We start from the raw sequence: 23,013 nt of genomic DNA, 5'->3' as shown, positions 1-23,013 counted from the left end.
AAAAAAAAAAAAAAAAAAAAAATAGAAAACCACAGAAGTATTTTATAAAAATTAGAAAATGTGGATAAGCAAAAAGAAGAAAATTAAAATGCTAAAGAAGATACTGAAACAAAGTGGTAACTGAATCGCCCCAGAGCCACCAGGGTTTAGGATGTGGCATGCATCCTTTTATCTCCGCTTTCCACGTGGACTCCTACATCCGTCTTAGAGCACAGCATTCTGCTGTACAATGTATCACGATCATCAGCTGGGCCCAAGCGACCTCAGCATCGCTACTAATAACCTTCCAGGAACCCATCCCCTGTCTGAACCTGGTTTATTTCTCAAATCTTCCGCCAGAGACTTGGATTGTTTTCACATCTTCATGGAACAAACACTGAAATGTTTATCCTGCGTGTCTTATGCATTTACTGACTTTTTTCCTTCCAGTTAGACCTTGACTACCTTTGAAAACCAACTCAAGGCCGGGCACAGTGGCGCGCACCTGTGGTTTGGGAGGCTGAGGCGGGAGGATCACTTGACCCCAAGAGGTTGAGGCTGAAGTGAGCTCTGATTGCACCGCCGTACTCCAGCCTGGGCCACACAGCGAGACCCCGCCTCTAAACAAACAACTCAAGGTCTTTGGTCTTGCATTGCCGGGTACCTTCCGAACTTACTGTATAAAACATCAACCCCCACCCAAAAAAAAAAAAAAAAAACCCACACACACAAAAACTATAACCTCCACAACGGCAGAGGCTGGACTGTGCCCGTGCCAGGACTTGGGGTGTTCAGTCATCTCCCAGCCACCTTTTGACCAGGTCTGCGAGGATCCCACCCCCGCCCCCGGATCGCCCAGTTGTGCCCGGAGCGCCGGGGGTCACGGAGGTCAGCCGTGGTCAGGCTGCTCTAGGCTTCCCCTGAGGGAACCGCCCGCAGGGCCCACCTGGGTGGAGCCCCCGCCGAGGCTGAGGTCGGAACTCCGCCTGGACCCGGGCGCGTCCCCCGGGGGTCTGTTCCAGGGCGCCCTCCTCCCCGGCGCGGGGAAAGCGCTGCGCCCCGCTGAGCCGCGACCCCTGCTTGACTCGGCTGCGCCTGCGCCGGCGCCAGCACCAGGGCGGGCAGCGCAGGGTCACCCGTGGGTCACGACTCCCTCGGCTCCGCTGCAGGGCGGGGGTCACGGCGCCCCCCCCCACCCACCCCGCACCCCGCGATCCGCAGGCCTGCTCCTTCCAGCGCTGGAGAACGCAAAGCTCCAGGCCTTTCTGACCGCGCACTGCGCACCCCAGAAACCCCAGGTCCCCCGGGACGCCCGGGACTCCTCGGACCCGCAGATGCCACGTACACCGGATCCCCCACAGACCCCTCAGCGCCCCCGGGTTCCGCGGTTGCCCGGGAGGCTGAGGGGCGCGGGTCCCCGGGACGGCTTGTGGGCGGGGCCTCGCGGGGATTGGCCGCGGCCTGGATACTTTGTAGCACCCGCACCTTCTGCGCCGCCCCGCGCCTCCTCGCCAGCCCCGGGTGCGCGCCAAGCACGTGCGCCAGGGCTGAAGCGGTCCCGGAGGGTGAGGGGCGCTCGGGCAGGGGAGGGTCCGGGAGGGTGAGGGACGCGCGGGCAGAGGGGTCCTGGAGGGTGAGGGGCACGAGGGCAGGAGTCCCTGAGGGTAAGGGGGCCCCCGGAGGGTGAGGGGGGCGCGGGGGCCCGGGTGAGGCTGAGGGCGGAGCCTCCCGGGCTGGAGCCCCAGGCAGCAGTTTCGGCCTCAGGGAGCAGCGCGCCAGAAAGGTAGGGAGGCGGGGGCCATGGAGCGGGGGTCCCGCCACAGTCGGGAAGCCACGCAGAGCCACCTCCCGCGACCCTTCCCCTCCAGCCGGAGCCGGGTGCCCCTCAGGGCACCGGGCGGACAGGCCAAGGTACCCCACTGGAACCGTTTTCCTTCCTGAAATGGCAGGAACCCCGCCCCTGCCAGAGCCGGTGGGGGTTGGCGTTGCAGGAAACCCAGGCCTGGGAGCCTCCTCTGCCCTCCTCCAAGGCCTCTGCAGCCTCTGTTCCCCCAAGGGACCCCGGGTCCGGGGCCTCCTGCCCACTGTGGCAGCTGGAAACGCAGAGCCCTGACTCGGGACCTGGGTGAGATGGCGCTAGAGCCCAGGAAGGGTGGAGCAGACGAGGTCGTGTCCCTTGGCGGGGCACGGGAGATGATGCAGGCAGAAAGAACCCCTCGCCAGGGAGCGCACAGCCTAGCTGGTTCTTTGAGGCTGTGAGGGTTTACAAACTTTTTGGAATAACAGTGTATTCCGCAGAAGTAAGATCGATTGGGAAAGGTTTTATGTTGGGAAAAGCAGTCACTGGCAGCTGCCTAAATGTCCTCCGGTGAGCCCCGTTGGAACAAGTCAAGGTCCCTCCTGTGTGGATGCAGGACCAAGCGTGTGATGGCGAAGTGTGTCTTTGACACTGTTTGGATTAAGTATTGGCATAAGCAGTTTCTGCTGTTAAAACAAGTGCATGTATGTGGATTCAGATGGAAGGCCTTGGCATCTACTGGTGACCCCTGCACACAAGGTCCCTACCCTACTGAGCCCAGAGAAGGAGTGAGATGAAACATAATCACGACGTGTATGACAGCGTGGAGGAAAGGAAGGGCAAGCAGAGCTGAGAGGAACAGGGTGGGCAGTGGACCAGGGTGCCAGGTGGAAGGTTCAGAGAAGTGGAGGAGCTGTTGCAGACAGTACCCAGCCCAGTGCTTGGTGCACAGCCGTGTTTGTTAAGGACTAAAGTATTTTGGGGATTAGAAGGAAATTCTAGAGGATGTCTGCTATGGTGGTGCCCTCTCTCGGAATGGGTGAGGTCTTATTCCTACTCTACAAGTGTCCATGGCTCACAAGCCGTGGCATCACCTGCTTTGCAGAGTGGGTTGGGCGATTGATGGAAAGGACGTGGTCAGTGTTGGCCATTCCTGTGACTGTTCTCTGTGTTGGCAGAGTGGCCACGACCCAGCACAGGATGCAGAGCTTCCTGACTCTGCTGAAGGAGCATGAGGACACCCGCGCACCCCCAGCAGAGCTGGTAACCCTTGCAGGCAGACTGTGCCGAGATTTCCAGGATGACCTTGCCCAAGTGCAGCCTTTGGTCGCAGCCATTCTGGACAGCCCCCTCCGCCTGCACCTGCTGGACAATGCAGATGTGGCCCTGGCGTGTGCTCGTGTCCTGGACCAGCAGGAGCAGCAGCAGGCAGCTTGCCGGCTTCTGGAGGTAGGCCTGAGCTACAGGCGTGGGGTACAGAGAGAAGTAGCAACTTCTCCAGGCAGCCTCCACCCATGCCAGGCACTGCAGTGATACCCGGGAGTTAGTAGGAACCCGTTGGCTGGAGGTCCAACCCCAGGCCTTGGAAAAACGTGGGAGGCGGATTTTATATAAGCTTAGTCCACTCTCATGTTACTGAACTCTAACTAGTTTGGTAATCTGAGTTAAAACTACTCATTTGTCAAATCCCTATTGAGTGGTGATCTGTGACAGGCATGATGCCAACAAAGTGAGTGAATAAAATGCAGTCCTGCCTTTGGAGAGCCAACATCTTAGCAAGGCATTCAGACAGACCCCCTCTCATTCCCTGGCTGCAAGTCTGCAATGGAGAACTCTGAAAAACAAAAGTATCTTTGTCACTCACCTGCTGGTACCTTCAACCTCAACGCATTAGGCATTGAACCTGACCTGTGCTGATCTGAAGCTATTTACAGTGTTTATTATTCTAACTAATGTGACCACTGAACGTTTTGTGTGCTTGATGACAGGACACTGCCCCAGGTGGTGCTGAGTGGTGCATGTCATGTGCCGGATGCCTGTGTTACTTGCTGAAATCTGAAAAATTCTGAATTGCAGAAAACGTGTGGCCCAAAGGGTTTCCAAAAAGGAATTTGAATGCCTATTTTTCCTTTCTTGGACCCTGTAATACAGTTCATGCATAATTCATTGTGAGTTTACCTTCAAGATACTCAGTTCCTTCCAACCCCACCCCCGCCCACCAAGCTAGTGTGGTGTCCTCCTGCTCCTCCACCTGTTCACACAGCAGCCAGAGGGAGCTTTTACAATGCAGATGGTGTCATGGTGTGCCCCTGAGCAGTGGCTCCCAGAGCCGGGGCCTGAGCCTGCTGCCATCCTCTCACCTCTGGCTCCTCCCAGCCTCCTCTGCAGTGGCCATACCAGTCTCCTTGCCATTCCAACTCCCGAGATATTTCCCTGTCCCAAGGCCTTTGCAGGTGTCTTTCCCTCTGTTAGAGGCTGGCGCCTGGCTCTCTGTGTGGCTGGTGCCTTCCTACCCTTCTGGTTTCTACTTTAAATGGCAGCCCATGGAGGTGGTGTCTCCCTCACGCTCCAGTATTGCCCCCTCATTATCCTTTTCTGTCCCTTCCTGTGTTTGTAACTAGAAGGTGGTTTGTCGGCTGGGCGCGGTGGCTCAAGCCTGTAATCCCAGCACTTTGGGAGGCTGAGACGGGTGGATCACGAGGTCAGGAGATTGAGACCATCCTGGCTAACACGGTGAAACCCGGTCTCTACTAAAAAATACAAAAAACTAGCCGGGCGAGGTGGTGGGCGCCTGTAGTCCCAGCTACTCGGGAGGCTGAGGCAGGAGAATGGCGGGAACCCGGGAGGCGGAGCTTGCAGTGAGCTGAGATCCGGCCACAGCACTCCAGCCTGGGCGACAGAGCGAGACTCCGTCTCAAAAAAAAAAAAAAAAGAAGGTGGTTTGTCACTGTGCCTTCCATCTGCCTCCCTTACTGCACTGAAGGCCCACATGGCAGGGCCGCCACAGCCTTTCTCACTGCAAGATTGGCTGACACACAGCATGACACCTAGAACCTAGCAGGGCTCAAGGTCTTTCAAATCTGTCAAAATAAAAGAAGTAAACAAATGAGGGAGTGCAGAGTTAGAGTTGTAACAACTGCGGTGAAGGCAACCGCTGGCATCAGTGATGAAAACGCCCTGGAGAGGAATTAGAAGCTCAGTCAGGGTGACCCATGAGTATGTCTGAGGAGGTGACTTGTGGCTGAGACCTGGGAGGCATGAAGGGACCACCACGTCAAGAACGGGCAGCAACCCCAGCCTGTGCAGAGTGTTCCTGCCCAGTCCTGCCCCCAAGTCAGGGCAGGGGGAGGTTCCCATGCAGGTTCCCTGAAGGCTGCGTGCTGAGAGGAGATGGGGGCACAGAGCCATCGGCTCTGAGGGGTCACTGCTGAGCAAGACTGAGCCTCTCTGATGCCGCAGAGAGAAAGCTGAATGATTCTCAGCACCTCCCTTGCCAGGATGGTCCAGGCAACAATGTAGTTAAAGGCCAGTGTGGGGCCACAGGGATCACTCCTGTGGCAGATGATTGGAATTGAGGAAATTATGGGAGCCACACAGGAATCACGGGAGACCAGCACCAGGCATCTTCCATCATCAGCAAAGTCTGGTTAAGTGGACGGGACCCCTTCATCCCCCTCACCTTAGAATGTGCCAAGTACCTGAGGGGCCAGTACTACTGCTGGGAGACAAAGGTCTTTCACATAAGACTTGAATCACACATCAGGCCCTCAGATCACACCATGTGGTTATAACCACTGCTCCACCTCTCCTTTGCTGTTGGCCAAAAGAGAATTATTGGACTTTCCCTTGCCACGTGTGCCTTACCTTTGAGGTACAGCTGGGAGCTGTGCTCATCTTGTGTTTTGGGGAGGGTTGAAGGTTTTTTTTTTTTTTTTTTTTGAGACGGAGTCTCGCTCTGTCGCCCAGGCTGGAGTGCAGTGGCCGGATCTCAGCTCACTGCAAGCTCCGCCTCCTGGGTTTACGCCATTCTCCTGCCTCAGCCTCCCGAGTAGCTGGGACTACAGGCGCCCACCACCTCACCCGGCTAGTTTTTTTTTGTATTTTTTAGTAGAGACGGGGTTTCACCGTGTTAGCCAGGATGGTCTCGATCTCCTGACCTCGTGATCCGCCCGTCTCGGCCTCCCAAAGTGCTGGGATTACAGGCTTGAGCCACCGCGCCCGGCCGGGTTGAAGGTTTAAAGGCAGACTGATGTGAGTGCATCTGCCCAAAGTCTGTGAGGTGACCTGGCAGGCCTAGGGTCATACCGCTGAGCCTGCTGAGAATGGAGCGGGGGTCGTCTGACTCACGCCTGCATTGCGTGGCCACACTGGCACTTTGCAAAATCAGTGGATTTGAACCCAGAACCCTGCTCTTCCCATCACTGCCTTCCCCAAGGCTGAGTCAGTTTGGGATGGCAGACGCAGGTCCCAGCAGTGTTCCAGGATGGGCAGGTGGCCAGGGCTCAGTACACTCTTCTTGGCAGGGGTGCCAGGTGCCAGGAGGCAGCCAGGAGCTGGTGCAGCTCTGGAATGACATCCACTACCATCTGCTCATGAGGAGGCTGGGCGTGGCTGCGCTCACTCCGGTGCAGAAGTTCCGCTGCAGGAAGAGGTAACCCAGAAGCCTTTACTTGTGCATATTTCATGGGGATCCCGAGGGATTAGACGGACCGTGCAAACCCCAGAGGGGCTGAAGCAAAGTAGAGGTGAGGAGATGCGGACGGGAAGTGTCCGGCAGAGCAGTAATAGTCACAGTGTAGTCAGCATAACATGGCTTCAGTGTGGGTCACACCTGTGCTGGATGCTGGTCACTGAGCTGCACTCTCCACCAGCCGCTTCAGTCAGCTGCTGGCTGGAAATGGATGGCTGACCGCAGGGTGACTGAGGCTAAGGCCAGGAGGTGGGCATCCTGATCATCTCCGCCCAGCATCCACCCAGGGACTGGCCAGAAAGGGGGCCCTCGGGCCAGGAACAGTGGAGGTGGAAGGCAGGTGGGAGCGGCACAGCATGTGTCCCCAGGTCATCTAATCCCCACATCTGGGCTCTGGGTGGCCACTGAGGGGCTGCAAGGCCTTTCAAAGAAGTGAGAGTGAGAATGTTGCCAGTGTTAGCACGAGTTACACGCCAGGTGCTCAGAACAGTACCAGGCACATGATAGGCACTAAATAAGTGGTAGTCCTTGTCATCGCCACCATTATCAGCACTAAATCTATGTTACTACTAGTAATTATTATTATCACCATCATCACCACTTATGGATGAGGAAACGGAGGCACAGAAAGGGTAACCTGAGGTTCCACACAAGAGAGAGGTGCAAAGCCAGGACTCTAGCCCAGACACTGAGAAATTGGAGCCTTTAAAAAAAATTCAGACAGGGTCTTGCTCCATTGCCCAGACGAGCATGCAGTGGCACCGTCACAACTCACTGCAGCCTCCACTTCCCGGGCTCAAGCGATCCTCCCACCTCAGCCCCCCAAGTAGCTGTGACCACCATGACCGGCTAAGTTTTAATTTTTTGTAGAGACAGGGTCTTGCTGTATTTCCCAGGCTGGTCTCAAACTCCTGGTAGCCTTTACTCTTCATCTCAGGTGCTCTCCACTGGTCAGGAAAGGGCTGTAGATCTTGCTGTGAACTCCTGACAGCCCAAGTCATGAAAGATTCCTGAGCCACAGGGCCTGGTCGGTAAGAACACTGGTCGCTGGAGGAAGAAGACATGGGTACCTTTTTGGCCCAGAGAATGTTCTTGTGTGGTACCCATCAAACAGCGTGACGGAGTAAGACAAGTCGTCAGAAGCCCTGCAGTAAATCAGCTGTGGGGTCTTCAGGGGATGTGACTGTAGCCCTCCGTGGGCATGCTGGCAGCCCGCCAGAGTGCAGTGGTGTCATCTTGTCATCTTGTCGACATGCTTGTTAAGTGTCTCCTGCCTGCTGGGTTCTGGGAGGTGCTGGGGATGAAGGCCAGGCTCTGCCTCCATGGAACTGACATTGGGATGTGGACAATGGCCGACAGACAAGGAAATAGAGTAGATCACATAATTCAGAGAGTGAGAAGTGCTATGCAGAGAATAGGTTCAGAAGAGGGCTGTGCGAGGTTGGCTGCTTTAGATGGGGTGGTCAGTGCAGGCTGGTCCTAGTCTTGGAGGAGTCTTGAGTGTGGTGACGTGCCAGCCACATGCGCAGAAGTTTCCAGGAAGGGGCAGCACATTCAAAGACTTGGGGTCAGAGAAGCTTGGTGTTCAGGGCCAGATGGGAAATATTTCGGGGTGTATGTGTTCACAGCCCTTGAAAAATGTGAAAACAATTCTTAGCCTGTGACTGTAGAAGCAGGTGGTGGAATGGATTCACCCACCCTGCCTTAGAGGCTGGTGAGCAGCAGGAGGACATTGGGCCTGCAGCCATGGTAGCTGCTGGTTTGGGTTATGACCATGCTGATGGTCCCCGGGGGGTGTCAGGAAGGGATGGCATCTGAGTCACACCAGATGCAGATACAGGGATCAGGAGTAGATGCTGGAGTTTCTAAGAGGTTCCAGGCATGGCCCAGGGCTGGGATAGTGGCTGGGGAAAGTGGACAGGGTTGTGTCAGGGTAGATTTTGGAGGTGGAGCTGGGGGGTTTGCTGGTGGGCTGAACACATTGAAGGAGGTAAAGAGAGGACTGAAGTAGACTCCAGGGCTCTTGGCCTGTGTGGGAACCAGCAGGAGCATGAGGGTTCCTTCACTGAGGTGCACAGGGTCTGGGGAAAAGTTTGGAGAAGGGGGATGGAGTTCTTTTGGGATTCGTGATGTGTGAGACGCATTTTAGATGTCCAAGTAGGCACTGGGATGACACGTCTTCTATAGACAAGTAATATTGGTGCATATGTCATCTTTTTCTTATGAAATATTCACATCAGCTCAGCACTAGAGAGGAGCATAACCAGCTGGACCCCCGGTGTCCAGCTCCAGCACTTCTCAGACATGTGTCCCTTTGTCATCTCTGTGAGTGACACTGAAACCCTGGTAGGGCACAGAGAAAGGAGGGGTCCTCTATGCTCAGGGGACAGACCTCTGGGACTTTGCAGCCCAGAGGAGGATGAGGAAGATTTAGCTGAGACATGGCCAGTGAGAGGAAGAGGAAATCCAGAAGTACACAGAGTTCAGAAACCAGTGAGGCTGAGGAGGTGCCAGTTAAGAGGAGAGCTGAGAAATGAACTTTGGATTTTGTGAACTGGGCAAGTGCTTTTAGTGGTAAGGTGCAGGGATCCAGGCGTGTCACAGAGACAGGGAGACAGTGGCAATGATCCAAGATCATTGTTAGAGAAGTTCAGCTGGGACGGGAGCAGAGTCATGGGGTAACCACTGGAGGTGAGAAATTTACAGAGCTTAGCAGCTCATGAGAATGACTTACTAGAAGAAATTCTGATGGTGGGAAGCAGGGAGTTAGTTCAGGGGAGCGTTCTTAGTGATGTGAGGGATGAGCAGGTGCCACGGCTGGAGCCCCCCCTCACCAGGGGCCCCACAGGCATTTGGGGAGTGCAGAAGGGCTGGCAGGTTTGGTGGGGGCACAGGTGATGCTTCTCTTCTGAGAACATGTTGGTGAAATGACAACCAGATCACCCAAGGACAATGAGTCTTGGGAGGAGGTGTTGGGGGTGAGAGAAGAAGGGAGAAAGCTGACGTGGCCATGCAGGGTGGCAGGGGTGTGAGTGCTGCAAGCCTCAGAGGACTCATGCAAGAATGGGGCTGATACCTGGAAACCAGCGATGAACAGAAAGCACTGCATGGGAAAGCACATACAGGGTGGCAGCCAAGTCCTGAGGACAACAGTGTGTGTGTGTGTGTGTCCGGGAGGGCCATCCACGGGAGCTCCGTGGGCTGAGGACACCTGTGTGTGAGTATATCCAGGAAGGCCGTGCACGGGACTCCATGGGCTGAGATGCACCCAGGAGCACTGCAAGGGCCCACAGAGGGTGCTCCTCACAGCCGCCTATAGATGTTCTGGAACAGTATATGTCAGGGTTTGTACATGTCTGTGGGAGAGACTCTAGTTTTCACTAACTGGAGGCAGAGAGAGGCATCCCCCAGGAGGAGGCACAGGGAAGGAAGTGTCACCTTCTGCAAAGGGCCAGGCCTGGAGAAGGGAACAGATTTGGAGGGGTCCTGTCTGTTACCACCTCCTCACTGTCCTCACCCAGGAACCCTCCGCCCCCCTCCCTCTGCCCGGAGGGGCTGAAGAGCCGGAACTTCCCCAGAGAGGTTCGTGAGAAGCTGCACAATTTCGCTGTGAGGGTGAACACCAACCCCAGCAAGACTGAGAGGGTAAGAACAGAAGACACCAGGACCCAGGGGGTCCCCGCCTGGTGCCTCCCCCTCCCTCAAGGGGATACCCCCACCCCAGGCTCCTCGGTGGCCCCATCCCCCAGGGTGCTGTTGGCTTCAGCCGCTCCTCTGGACAGGGACCTTGTTGATAGGCAGCCCCTGCAGACTGTCCTGTCTGCCACATGAAAGGTTTCATTTTCTCACGTGGAGTCATAACTTCGTGTCTGTGGCCCCACGGCTGCTCACTCAGCACCCACTGTGTGCCAGGCACCGGGACGATGGGTTGAGGCATCCACCAGCCAACATGCTCTCCACTGCACAGTGGGTTTGTGCCAGGCACGGGCAGTGTGGTTCCCTCCAGTGGCTTGGGGTGGCCCCGGGCATGTTTTCTGGGTGGACCTAGCAAGGGCCCCACTCAGCGGGACGTGCACGTGTGGCTGTGCAGACAGCCTGACCTGGCCTCACTGCTCAGGGCATGGGGATCAGCCCCGGGAGGTGAGGCCTGCATGTTCTGCTCATGCTCGCTGCTCCCTGCTGTCCTTGGAGAGGTTAGGCTGGACTCTCAGCCCCTTTCTTGGTGTAAATGAGCTGTCAGAGCCACTTCTACACACCCCCTGTCCTCAGGGAATGGAAGCAGGGCTAGAAGTGTTGTTGTTTGGGGGCAGGAGAACTTGGCATTGGAGACAAGCTTGACCCCTGAGCAGGTGTACAACTGGTTTGCCAATTACCGGCGCCGCCAAAGAGCCCTTCCCCAGCACATGAAGCCAGCCCAGCAGGCCACAGCTGAAGACCCTGGTGCAAGGGAGAGGGGTCCTGACCTCCTGCAGCCCTCAGGCAACCCCCATGTTGACTCTGGGTTTGTGGACAGGCCTCAGTGGTCAGGTGAGTGGCCCGAGGGCCCCAGTCCCCTGGTAGTTGGGGAGCTGATTTCTGATGGGCCGGGCTTAGGTAGCCACGCTGGTTACAGGGGTAGCCCTCCCCCAATCAATAGGTTCCAGGTGTCCCTCTGTGGGAGCAAGATCACAGGGTCTGAGGGTCTGAGGCTCAAGACTGGCCCAGGTTAGGCTGTGGCTGCCCCTCTGCATTTCGAGGTCACTATGTGGCCGGGCCAGGAGCTGGGCTGGGGAGGAGGGCATCATGTGGCCAGAGGAGGAGTTGGTGAGTCAGTTTGAGAAGTGAACCAAGCACCAGGATTTGGGGTGTCCTGGGTTGGCAATTAGGGATCGTTGGTTCACACCAAAGATAGGACAAGAAGCAAAAATATTGGGATGGCCCCATGGCAACAACCTTTTCCATCAGCAGGGCTGCTCATACCTGCTGGGAAGGAGGCTGGGAACCAGAGCCTCACTAAGCCTCCCCTCCCATCTCATTACTTTCAGAGGAATGTGAGGAAAAGGGGCCTCCACAGTCCCCACAGACCACCCAAGGACCATGGCAGCCACTGGCCTTAGCCCCAGCCTTTCCTGCAGATGAGACAGTCTCAAAGCCACTGGATGTCAGGTACTATCATCTCCACAGCCATGGAATCATCTCACTTATTCAGTTCCCTTTCCTCAAGTGGAGACTGGGGCATGGAGTAGGCATAGGGGTGACAGGACCCCCACACTGGGATCAGGTCAGACCCCAGGGAGAGGGAAGCCACCAGCAAGGAGCCCACGTCAGGGACTGGGGTGGGGGACAGCTTCTTCTGACCCCACACGTGCTCCTGCCGCCTGACTCATCTCCTGAGTTCATGTCTGTCTTGGAGAATGTGGGGACAGACTTAGAAAGAAACACATGCGGCTGGGCGCGGTGGCTCAAGCCTGTAATCCCAGCACTTTGGGAGGCCGAGACGGGCGGATCACGAGGTCAGGAGATCGAGACCATCCTGGCGAACACGGTGAAACCCCGTCTCTACTAAAAAATACAAAAAACTAGCCGGGCGAGGCGGCGGGCGCCTGTAGTCCCAGCTACTCGGGAGGCTGAGGCAGGAGAATGGCGTAAACCCGGGGGGGGAGCTTGCAGTGAGCTGAGATCCGGCCACTGCACTCCAGCCCGGGCGACAGAGCCAGACTCTGTCTCAAAAAAAAAAAAAAAAAAAAAAAAAGAAAGAAACACATGCAGGCCTGCCACCTAAAGACAAACCCAGCTGTCCCTGTGGTTTGTTTCTAGTACTTTGTCTGTTTTGATTTTCATTGAGTTAATACGAGCCAGTATCTCTTGAGTTCCTACTGCACACCAGTGCTGTTTGAGCACCATTGTGCACCCTATGCTCCCTCCTGCCCTGCCCTGAGGGAGGCTCTGCCCACCAAGAGACAGTGTTCTCCATGTCCCCCAGGTCTCTGCCGGGTGGTGAGATGTACCAGGAGGGGCCTGGCCATGATCCTGCCACCCTCCCCGTCTTCTGCCCTGGCCCTGGCCTCTGCCCTCTGGCTGCTGGCAATGACATGCTGGACCCCTCTCTGGCTGCCCCTGAATCTTGGCTGATGTCTCTTGCACTGGCGTCCTCCAAGGAAGTTTCCTTCCAGACTGGGCAGCTGGTCCACAGCCATGGGCTGGACTTCATGATGGGCCCTGCAGACACCGCTGTGGCTGTGTCCATTGCCACCCTTGGAGATCCCAGCCCTACAGGTGGGTCCACTTCAGACAGACCGTGAGTTTCAGCACCAGACACTGTGACTACTCAGGTCCTGTTTGAGGGCATAGAAGTGTGGGTAGGGCCACATGGCTTGAACCCATGGTATTTCATTAGACCTGGAACCAATGTAGCCAGAACAAAGACTCTTCCCACAAACATCCCAGATTATTTCTCATCTATTTGTGTGTGTGTGTGGTGGGGGGTGTATGTGTGTATGCATATCACTGGAGAGGAAGAGTTAAGTTGAAAGGAAGGAGCTGCCATCCTCTGCTCTCCACTGCAGTCCACTTGATTTATCTGTTAACACCGGGTGCAGCAGAGGAGGCTGAGCTCCTTAGACTCCCCACTTGTCCACCGCCCTTACCTGTAGTAGAGATCCCATGATTTTAGTTTCTAAGTTACTGAAGCTGTAAAATCATTTAAAGAATATGTATTTAGAAGTATATTTTGTCCAGAATCGTGTGATTTCTCACTTTGTAAGGAGGAAATTGGCTCTATGAAATTTCTTTTTTTTTTTTTTCTGAGATGGAGTCTTAGTCTGTCACCCAGGCTAGAGTACAGTGGCACAATCTCGGCTCACTGAAACCTCTGCCTCCAAGGTTCAAGCGATTCTCCTGCCTCAGCCTCCCGAGTAGGTGGAACTACAGGCACCTGCCACCACACCCGGCAAAATTTTCGTATTTTCAGTAGAGACGGAGTTTCACCATGTTAGCCAGACTGGTCTCAAACTCCTGACCTCAAGTGATCCACCCACCTCAGCCTCCCAAAATGCTGGGATTATAGGTGTGAGCCACTGTGCCCAGCCAAATTCACCTATATTTAATATTCTATGGGTATATACATCTTTTCTCTTCAGCTTTTTTTTCTTCTTGGAGCTTTTCCATGCCTTTCCTTTTTCTTTTTACATTGTCTGTTTTTATCACATTTTTAACATCTTCCAGCATTTGAAGCATCCCATCTAAAAACTCACTGTTGGGGGCCCTCCATTTTCCTTTTCCCATCCAAGTGACAGCTCCCTAGGCCTGGAGTGAAGCCACTGTCCACAGTGCTCCCGTGCTGCGTCCCTGGGTTTACTCCAGGGTGTCCTGAATTTCAGGTCTGGTTCTTTCTTTATTTGACTCCCTTGTTTTGTTTGCCAACGGTTTCAGTTAACTTTTCGAGAAAGAGTGCCTGCAAGGTAAATTATCCGAGTCCTCATTTGTTCGAAAAATGTCTTTAGTCTGTTCTCAAGTTTGGTTAACAATTTTGCAAGGACGGAATTCTGAGTTGAAATACTTTTTACCCCTCATAATTTCTTGGAGCTTTTAGATTCTTTTTTTCTTCTTTTTTTTTTTTTTTTGGTCTTAAAGTTCTGAAATTTCACACTGAGGGTCCGAGGTGTGGGTCTTTTTACTTCATCTTGCTGTTAAGACTTTAATCTTAAAGAATAAGGTCTCCTGACTGGGCGCAGTGGCTCAAGCCTGTAATCCCAGCACTTTGGGAGGCCGAGGCAGGCGGATCATGAGGTCAAGACATCGAGACCAACCTGGCCAATATGCTGAAACCCCATCTGTACTCAAAAATATAAAAAAATTAGCTGGGCATGGTGGCGTGCGCCTGTAGTCCCAGCTACATGGGAGGCTGAGGCAGGATAATCACTTGAACCCGGGAGGTGGAGGTTGCAGTGAGCCGAGATTGGACCGCTGCACTCCAGCCTGGGTGACAGAGTGAGGCTCTGTCTCAAAAAAAATAATAATAAGGTCTCCTGTAAGCTCTGGGCATTTTTTTCTAATATCCTTCGATAGTATCTTTGATAAGTTCCTGCTTCCATGTTTTCAGCTCTCTCTTTAAAGCACAAGTGTTATTTGGATGTTGGAACTCTGGGACCAGTCTCCCAGAGAATTTACCTTTTATCTTGTATTTTTTTAATTGCATGTGTGTTTTGGGTATTTCTTAAATTCTGTTATCTGATTTTTTTGTTTTAACAGTTGTATATCTTTTTTTTTTTTTTTTTTTTGAGACGGAGTTTCGATCTTGTTGCCCAGGCTGGAGTGCAATGGTGCGATCTCGGCTCACTGAAACGTCTGCCTCCCAGGTTCAAGCGATTCTTCTGCCTCAGCCTCCCAAGTACCTGGGATTACAGGCATGTGCCACCATGCTGGCTAATTTTGTATTTTTAGTTGAGATGGGCTTTCACCATGTTGGTCAGGCTGGTCTCGAACTCCTGACCTCCAGTGATCCACCTGTCTCAGCTTCCCAAAGTGTGGGATTACAGGCATGAGCCTCCGTGCCCGGCCAACAGTTGTATATCTTAAGAGAATTTCAATCCTTCTTTACATATCTCTGAACTCTTCTTCCTTCATAGATTATGTTACTTTCTATGGATGCAATATCTTATACTTCTCTAAGGTTCCTAATAATAATTTTTTTTAATGTGCTTCATTGGCTGAACGCAGGACTGTTGGGACTGTGGATTCTGGCCCTTCCTTGATGCAGGGCCAGAAAGAGGGAGGGATCTTAGGGCTCGCTCCTCTGGAGAGGACTTGTCAGTTTGATCATACTGACCTTTCCTTTTTTGCTGTCCTTTTTATTTAACTGTTGGAGACTCACATGTGCCTGTCTATACTTAACGAGGCTGGAGTGGGGACGGTCACTGGATGTCTTCACACTGGGACAAGAGGAGCTGGTCTTCAAACCTGGGGCCTGCACAAGTGAGGGGGGATGTTCTGTGGGAATCAGCGAAGTCCTTTGTTCTGTCTGTTGAAACCCCTGCCTCCAGGTTCCCTGCTGCTGCCTGGGCACCTGGATGTTCTCCCTCTCTTGAGCTCCTTGGGAATCTCAGCCCCTGCCCCACACCCCAGCTCCCTGCCAGACACCCCATCCCCATGGGCTGCACTTGCGTCCTGACTGCACAATGTGGACATAGTGCTCATGGCTTTCCCTTTCTCTTGGAAAGAGAATGTGTAATCTATTGCTGTACTATGATGGATGGAACCAGAATGTCCAAACTGGTGCTTGAACATTATTTCTTCTCTCCAGAGTGTCTGTAAGGTCTGCATGAAAGAAGAAATAGCAGAAAGCAGGCACATGGTCAGGAAGGTCCCTTTGACCTAAGGCGGCCCTGGGCAGCTGGGCACCAGGATAGGTGGTCACTCTGCTGTACAGGAAGGACCACGTGAGCCTCCCCCCGAGGCCTGTTGTTCTGTGTCTTTAGATCAGGGCTATCTTATTGCTTGTTTTACAGCCTAATAGACTCAGGGCAGGAAAAAATCCTGCCTTTTCAGGCCACAGCTCTCCTAAATGTCCACCCAGAATTGACCAAATCCACAGTAGCTTGTCTAAGAGCGGGTGATGTTCTGAGATACGCTCTGGAAAGTCACCGGGAGTGGAAACTAGTGATAGCTTATACCTCAGTGGCATCTTGGTAACCTTGGTAGGAGGTAACAGTGGAAACCACCAAGGGCTGGTGGCCGAGCACTCCGTGAACCAGCCACAAGAGGAGACTGAGGGCTCCTAGCACATTCTTCTGCACCAGCAGGGCGGAGCAAGCTGCAGACTCTGACTCTGGCACCGAAGGCACATGAGGTCTGTGATGACAGCAGCGTTTAAAGTCAGCAGAATGCAGCCGCATCTTGGTCTCTGGAAGCCTGGAAAGGCTGTTGAGATCGATGGTTGCGACAGTTCCTTCCTCAGAGAGGGAGACTGAGGCCCTGGGACCGTGAGTCTGGTTCACGTGGCCCGGGCTGGTGGGGCCGCAGGCTGCATCTGCTTTGAGGTCTTGGTTGCGTCACACGTGGGCTGTGCTCCTTTCTCCTGCCAGTGTGCTGTGGAATCTCATTACATGCAGGGTTTGCTGGCCCCCCCCAGTGGCTATCCCCAGAGCGTGCAGTTGGAGGAGGGTCTGGGCACAAGCGGTGGACAGACAGAGCTACGGGTGGGCAGCTTCCTGGTGACACAGCCCCCACTGCAAGCTCCTGAATTCATCCTCACCCAGAGGTAAGCCCTGAAGAGCCACAGGCCTGGACAATACTTACCACGGGCCACAAGGTATGGTAATGCCCAATTTATAGACTCACCATCCCAGACTGTGCAGATAGGGCCCTTTCCTTTGGATTGCTGAAAACTGTAACAGTCCCCCCCGGCCTACATCTACGAAGAAAAGGGTAGTTTTTCTCTCAAAAGAGCACCCCAAAACATCAGAGCAGATGTGGGCATCCCATTTATTGGTCATAATCAGGGTTCACCCTTCCCCCCAAATCACCCTGGACCCCCGCAGCCTCTTGCTAGGGTTTCCTTTTCCCTGAGCAAACACTGTCAGTTTTTGAGCAGAATCAAGATCCTGATTTTCTATTCTGAATTGTAGTTTTAAAGGGACTTGGGGGGTCTGGAACAGCCTCCCTGACACTTGCTGTTGATAGTGTTAGTGCTGTAGACTTCAGAAACAGAAGATGAGCAGGGCCTTCGGGGCCAGCACAGCAGGTGGGATCCTGCAGAGACAGGAGGGATGGAGGAGTGTGGCAGGGTGGCCTGGGGTCCTCTGGTGGGGAGGCGATCACCCCCACCACTCCTGTTCTAGCAGACGCCCCAACTTCTCTACAGGAGGGCCACCAGGAGCAGAGCAGGTCCCGAGGGTGTGGGGTCTCCCTCATCAGGGAGCTGAAACCAGGTTGACTCAAGGCTCGTGCTAGTGAGGGCAGAATTACAGGGGGACAGAGGAGAAAAGGGGGAACGGCCCCTAAATCACATGGTCTGCTTGCTGAAACAGCCAGATTGTGAGAAAATGTACACCACACAGATGGACTCACTTTTACATTCATGGCTAAGAGCTGACACCAGGCAGAGTCTGCCATGGCCACGGTGTCCCCTGTGTCTTGCCTGACCTCTCCACATGGCCATCTCGACCCCTCCTCTTGCTCCCCCAACTCCCATGTCTCCCCACTCCGATCTGAAGGCCATTCTTCAACCTGAACGTCAGTTCCTTCATTCAGAGTGGCTTCGTTGCGGTGTGATTGGCTGTACATGTGTAGATGGAGCACCTGAATTTTCTCAGTGTGACTTTCGCATCCACACGAGGCCACCACTGTGATGAAGGTCTTCAGTGTACCCTTCTGCCCTTCGCCTCTCCCTGGCCACCCAGGACCATGGATCTGCTTCTGTCACTAAGGATTAGCTGCATTTTATAGAATTTCACGTAAATATGGTATACTTTCGGGTCTTTGTTTTGGTCTGGTCTGGCTTCCTTCACTCTGCATGACAACTTTGAGAGTCACTGTGTTGTGGATGCATGAACAATTCATTCCTCTCTGTGGAGCGACGTGCCACGGCATGGATGTGCTATCGCTTCTTCACCCTCATCCTATGGATGGGGATTTGGGGGCATCACAGATAAGGCTGCTGTGAACATCCTGTATGTGTATAGTCTGCACACCTGCTTTCATTTCTCATGGTGCATGCCCAGGAGAGCCGTGGCCATGTCACGTGCTAGGTTTGCATTGACCTTGCTGAGGAACCACTGACCCTTGCCCTGAGTGACTGTGCCGTGCATCCCTGCTCTCCCTCCTGCTCCCTGAAATCTTGTCTCCACAGCCCAGGCCTGTTCCTCCTTTGAGGTCTCTGTTTCCTCCACATTTCTGCTCACTGGCTCTTCCATGAGCCTGCTCTGAGCCCTCTGTGCAGTTGCCCCTATGACCCACCAGGTGACCCTGCTCTCCGTGTAACATTCCCCTCCTAACACCCTACATACATTACAACCCTGCAGGAAGAGAGTGTTCTGATAAGTCAGGTATTAGAATGGCTCCTGTTGAGGAAGAAAGCACAGCTGGGTGGATTTTGTCACCCAGTGTCCCCTTGAGACAGGGCCTATCCTTACACTGTCTCTTTTCCAGCCCTCTGGAGCTGGCCCCAGCCCCATCTGCCTTCCCCGGCCCTGTGTCTGCCATGGAGCTGAGCCAGGCCCTGCCCTCCAGCCAGGTGAGGCTTCCCTGTGAGCACTAAAGGATTCCCTCTTTACTCCTGGATCTGCAGCTCATGGTGCTGAGGAGGGTTCAGCTCGTGCCACTGGAGGGAATACACCAGGCAAAGATGAACAAGGGACAAGGATGATTTGTGGCTAGACATTACTGGACTGGGAGCTGGGGTGAGGGATGCTGTGGGGCAATGTTCCCTCCTGAGCCCAGACTTGGAGGGGTCTTCCCAAGGTCAGGAGGTGCCCAGGTGGGAAGGATGATCTTGAGCCTGGAAAGGAAGCCTCTGTGTTTAACATTGTGTTTTCTTCCAGGTGCAGTGTTCCAACAGCCAGGCCTCTGGTGATGCCTTCTGGGGAGCCAGGATGCTCCTTGAGTTTTCAGGGAGCAGCCTGGGCTGAACTATCCTCAGCAGCCAGGCGGCACCCCAGGAGGAGCAGGTGTGGATGGTCTGGCTGGTCAACACAAGGAGTTGCAGAGCTTTATCCTGAATACAAAATGAAGGTCCCTAGAGTTCCCCTGGGGGCTCTGCTGAAAAGCATTGATTCTTTCCCACTGCCATGTTTGAATAGTTTGGTTGGCAATTCCCTGTAGTTGAGAAATGTTCATGGGATCAGAAGTCAAAGGTGTCCCACTCAGGCAGCTCTGGATCAGTCAGGCTCCGGGGCACTTGTGGGCAGAGAAGGCCATTCTAGAGAGGGGAGTGTTCCGCTGCTGGCTGCCTTGCCATCTGCCCATGCACAAGGCCAGACTTCTCCACCAAGTTAACTGAGTGAGGTATGAGGAGTGTCCTGAGATTTCTGTGTGTAGGGACTTCGAGTACTGGGAGGCAGACCTGTCTGTGAATGGCCCAGGCAGGGCAGAGTAGGCTGGGTTTTCCTTTCAGGTTGTAATTCACTGTGTCTATGACACAAATGTTGTCAATTAAAGTTTAATGTTTTGAACTCCCTTGTATTCACTTAACCATGTATCCTGGGCATCTGTCCATGCCAAAGTACAGAGATGAACATCAGCCTTTCCACCCGGGGCCAGCGTTTCATGATGTGGGTGTACATTAATCATGCAGCAGTGTCCGACAGATGGACATCTGGATGGTTTCTAGTGTCTGTTTTATATGCAGCATTTGGGTGGGCAACCCTGTCCTCTGCCCTTTGCCCTTCACCTGGTTATTATTATTATTATTTTTTTTTTGAGACAGAGTCTCGCTCTGTTGCCCGGGCTGGAGTGTAGTGGCCGGATCTCAGTTCACTGCAAGCTCCGCCTCCCGGGTTTACGCCATTCTCCTGCCTCAGCCTCCCAAGTAACTGGGACTACAGGCGCCCGCCACCTCGCCCGGCTAGTGTTTTGTATTTTTTAGTAGAGACGGGGTTTCACCGGGTTAGCCAGGATGGTCTCGATCTCCTGACCTCGTGATCCGCCCGTCTCGGCCTCCCAAAGTGCTGGGATTACAGGCTTGAGCCACCGCGCCCGGCCTCACCTGGTTATTATTAGGATAAATTCCTGGAAGCTGAATTTCTGGGTCGGTTATGGTAGCCCTAGGTGTGGACTGTGGGTTTTGGAGTGTCTGTGACTGACCTTGTGCTCACCTGGCCACGTGCCCATCTCAGGGGAGAGCCACAAGTGGTCTGGGCTGAGGTCAATAGCCCTTAACCCAGAGAATTCAGACTCTGGCTCTGCTCTCAGGAGCTCCCAGGCTGCTCTGTGAGAGACAGGAGCACAAATACCAACCTTCCTGTGGGGTCATGGGTGGAACAGGAGGAGGAGCCATGGCTGGGAGATCTGACAGTGGGGGTCGGGGGAACAGGAGAATCTTGACGGAGGTTGGAGAAGGGTATTGTGATAGGAAGGGAATGGGGTAGTGTGGCAAAGAGAACAGGAGCTTTGGCCGGGCGCGGTGGCTCAAGCCTGTAATCCCAGCACTTTGGGAGGCCGAGACGGGCGGATCACGAGGTCAGGAGATCGAGACCATCCTGGCTAACACGGTGAAACCCCGTCTCTACTGAAAATACAAAAAACTAGCCGGGCGAGGCGGCGGGCGCCTGTAGTCCCAGCTACTCGGGAGGCTGAGGCAGGAGAATGGCGTGAACCTGGGAGGCGGAGCTTGCAGTGAGCTGAGATCCGGCCACTGCACTCCAGCCTGGGCGACAGAGTGAGACTCCGTCTCAAAAAAAAAAAAAAAAAAAAAAAAAAAAAAAAGAGAACAGGAGCTTTGGTATCTGGCGACCATTGCATTGCTCACCTGTGGCCCCATGCATCCCTGGCAATCCCCAGGCCTGGAGAAGCAGGAGGGCACTGGGACCAGCTTCCCAGCCATCCTGAGTTTGAAGAATGTGCTGCCAGCAGGGTGGTGTGGAGTGGGGGGCACAGCTGCTTGCCTACCTGTCGCAGGAGAACCGGCCCCCATGTTCCCCACAGGCCGGCTCCCCCAGACTCAGAGGGCAGAAGCAGCGGCAGTGACTACTGTGCCTTGGGCTGCTATGGGAGGGCCTTTGGCCCTCCCAGGAAACACACAGAGCCTGGGCCTAACCCAGCCCTGGGCTGGGGCCTTTCCTGCAACCAGCAGGGCCCAGAGACCCAGCAAAGAGGCACTGGGTGCTAGCTGGTCACAGCCAGAGGCCCAGGCTGCACAAGGATCTCCAGGGCATGTTGTTCCCTCCTGTCTTCAGCAGGTCTGTCCTGAACGTTCTAGAGTCCTGACTCAGCTGTATCATGTCCATTCTAGAGAAAATGGACTCAAGTCTCTGGAGCCAGCCCTTGGCTAGGACTGGACCTCCTGAAAGGGGATCCCTAGCAGTGGCTGCAGGTCCTGCCAGGATGGAAGCTGGAGGCTCCTCACTGTCTCTGTTCACCTGTGAGGAGGAGCTGCTACCCACAGGCCCTTCCTTCCCGTCTCCTTTCTGGCTTTATCCCTGGCCTCTGTGACAATGGCATGTGGCCCCACAGCCTGTTCTGCCCTCACCCCATTAAAGGACCAGCTTGAGTCCAGTGGACACAGGTGAGGCACCATAACCAAGCGGTGTGACCCCTTTCTGTGCCTTCCTGAGGCACCTGTCTAGAGAATGAAGGGACATAATGTCTGTTCCAGTGGATTGACGGCTGGGAGGAGGGGCCAAGAGAGGCATGAGGGGTGGGGTTTGACCAGCCCTGGGCTTTCTGGACTCCAGGGACAGCAAGGTGGGGGCTCAGGGCAGCTCCAGTGACAGCAAGGTAGAGGCTCAGGTGCAGCCCCAGGGACAGCAAGGTAGAGGCTCAGGACAGTCCCAGGGACAGCGGGGTGGAGGCTCAGGTGCAGCCCCAGGGACAGCAAGGTAGAGGCTCAGGACAGTCCCAGGGACAGCGGGGTGGAGGCTCAGGTGCAGCCCCAGGGATAGCGGGGTGGAGGCTCAGGACAGTCCCAGGGACAGCGGGGTGGAGGCTCAGGACAGTCCCAGGGACAGCGGGGTGGAGGCTCAGGACAGTCCCAGGGACAGCGGGGTGGAGGCTCAGGACAGTCCCAGGGACAGCGGGGTGGAAGCTAAAACAGCTCCAGGAGACTGAGAACTGATACCAGGACTTCCAGACAGAGTGGAAATGACCACCCAATAGCAGTGGTGGCCCATGAAGAGCCCTACTTCCCTGACTCGCCCTCTCGGGTGGGCTTGGGAGGCAGCTGTGGTCTGGAGAGAGGGGTGGATGGAGCATGCCTGTGTTCCTTTCCTAGGGCTGCTGTAACAAAGCACCACAAACTGAGAGGCTTAGAGCAATGGAGATTTGTCGTCTCCGAGTTCGGAAATCCAGGAGACCGAGTCATGCTCTCTCTGAAGAGTGGGAAGGATCGCCCCCAGGCCTCTCCCCAGTTCTGCTTGTTTCTTGGCTTGTGACATCGAAGCTTCAGTCTTACAAGCCTTCCTCCTTGTATGCATGTCTGTGTCCAAATTCCCCCTTTTTTATAAGGACACAATCATAGTGGATTAAGGCTGGTTCTAGTTACTTCATCTCACATTTATCATCTGCAAAGACCCTATTTCCATATAAGGCCACATTCACAGCTACTGGGGGTCAGTACTTGAACATATGAATTTGGGGGATATAATTCAATCCCAGCAGTGTCTCTGTCTCTGCCGGTGATCTCCACATCCCTGCTGGTGCCAGGTAACCATGGCCCCTCCCAGGGTGCCCCATCCTTGTACCTGGTGCTCCAGGCAGTTCACCGGAGGGCCTAACTGCTGGATTTGGGGCTGGCATTGGGATCCCTTGCCCAGGAAAGGCTGGACTCAGACTGTTCTGGGGTTGAGGTGCTGGTGTTTTGAAGGCAGGAAAAACCAGAGGCTGGTCCTTCTCTGGATGCTGAGCCACAGCAGGG

The 23,013-nt window shown here is 54.5% G+C and overlaps 1 protein-coding gene across 1 annotated transcript; it reads left to right on the top strand.

Moving 5' to 3' along the window:
- Nucleotides 1-1,117: 1,117 nt before the first annotated feature.
- Nucleotides 1,118-19,620, top strand: ANHX (anomalous homeobox). Its single transcript, XM_025403247.1, has 9 exons — nt 1,118-1,544; nt 2,956-3,226; nt 6,301-6,428; nt 9,989-10,112; nt 10,778-10,994; nt 11,492-11,612; nt 16,576-16,704; nt 18,594-18,678; nt 18,986-19,620. The coding sequence occupies exons 2-9, from the start codon at nt 2,978-2,980 to the stop codon at nt 19,070-19,072; spliced, it is 1,140 nt and encodes a 379-aa protein (XP_025259032.1). The 5' UTR covers nt 1,118-1,544; nt 2,956-2,977; the 3' UTR covers nt 19,073-19,620.
- The last annotated feature ends 3,393 nt before the right edge of the window (nt 19,621-23,013 follow it).

This window comes from Theropithecus gelada, chromosome 11 (assembly GCF_003255815.1).
Source record: "Theropithecus gelada isolate Dixy chromosome 11, Tgel_1.0, whole genome shotgun sequence".
In the NCBI taxonomy this organism is placed as follows: domain Eukaryota; kingdom Metazoa; phylum Chordata; class Mammalia; order Primates; family Cercopithecidae; genus Theropithecus; species Theropithecus gelada.
The sequence above is the reverse complement of the archived record's forward strand: the minus strand, read 5'-3'. Positions and strand labels throughout refer to the sequence as shown.

Coding starts and splice junctions, on each gene's coding strand:
- ANHX (XM_025403247.1), top strand. CDS start 2,978: ATGCAGAGCTTCCTGACTCTGCTGAAGGAGCATGAGGACACCCGCGCA. Junction 16,705..18,593: donor GAATTCATCCTCACCCAGAG/GTAAGCCCTGAA, acceptor TCTCTTTTCCAG/CCCTCTGGAGCTGGCCCCAG. Junction 18,679..18,985: donor AGGCCCTGCCCTCCAGCCAG/GTGAGGCTTCCC, acceptor GTTTTCTTCCAG/GTGCAGTGTTCCAACAGCCA.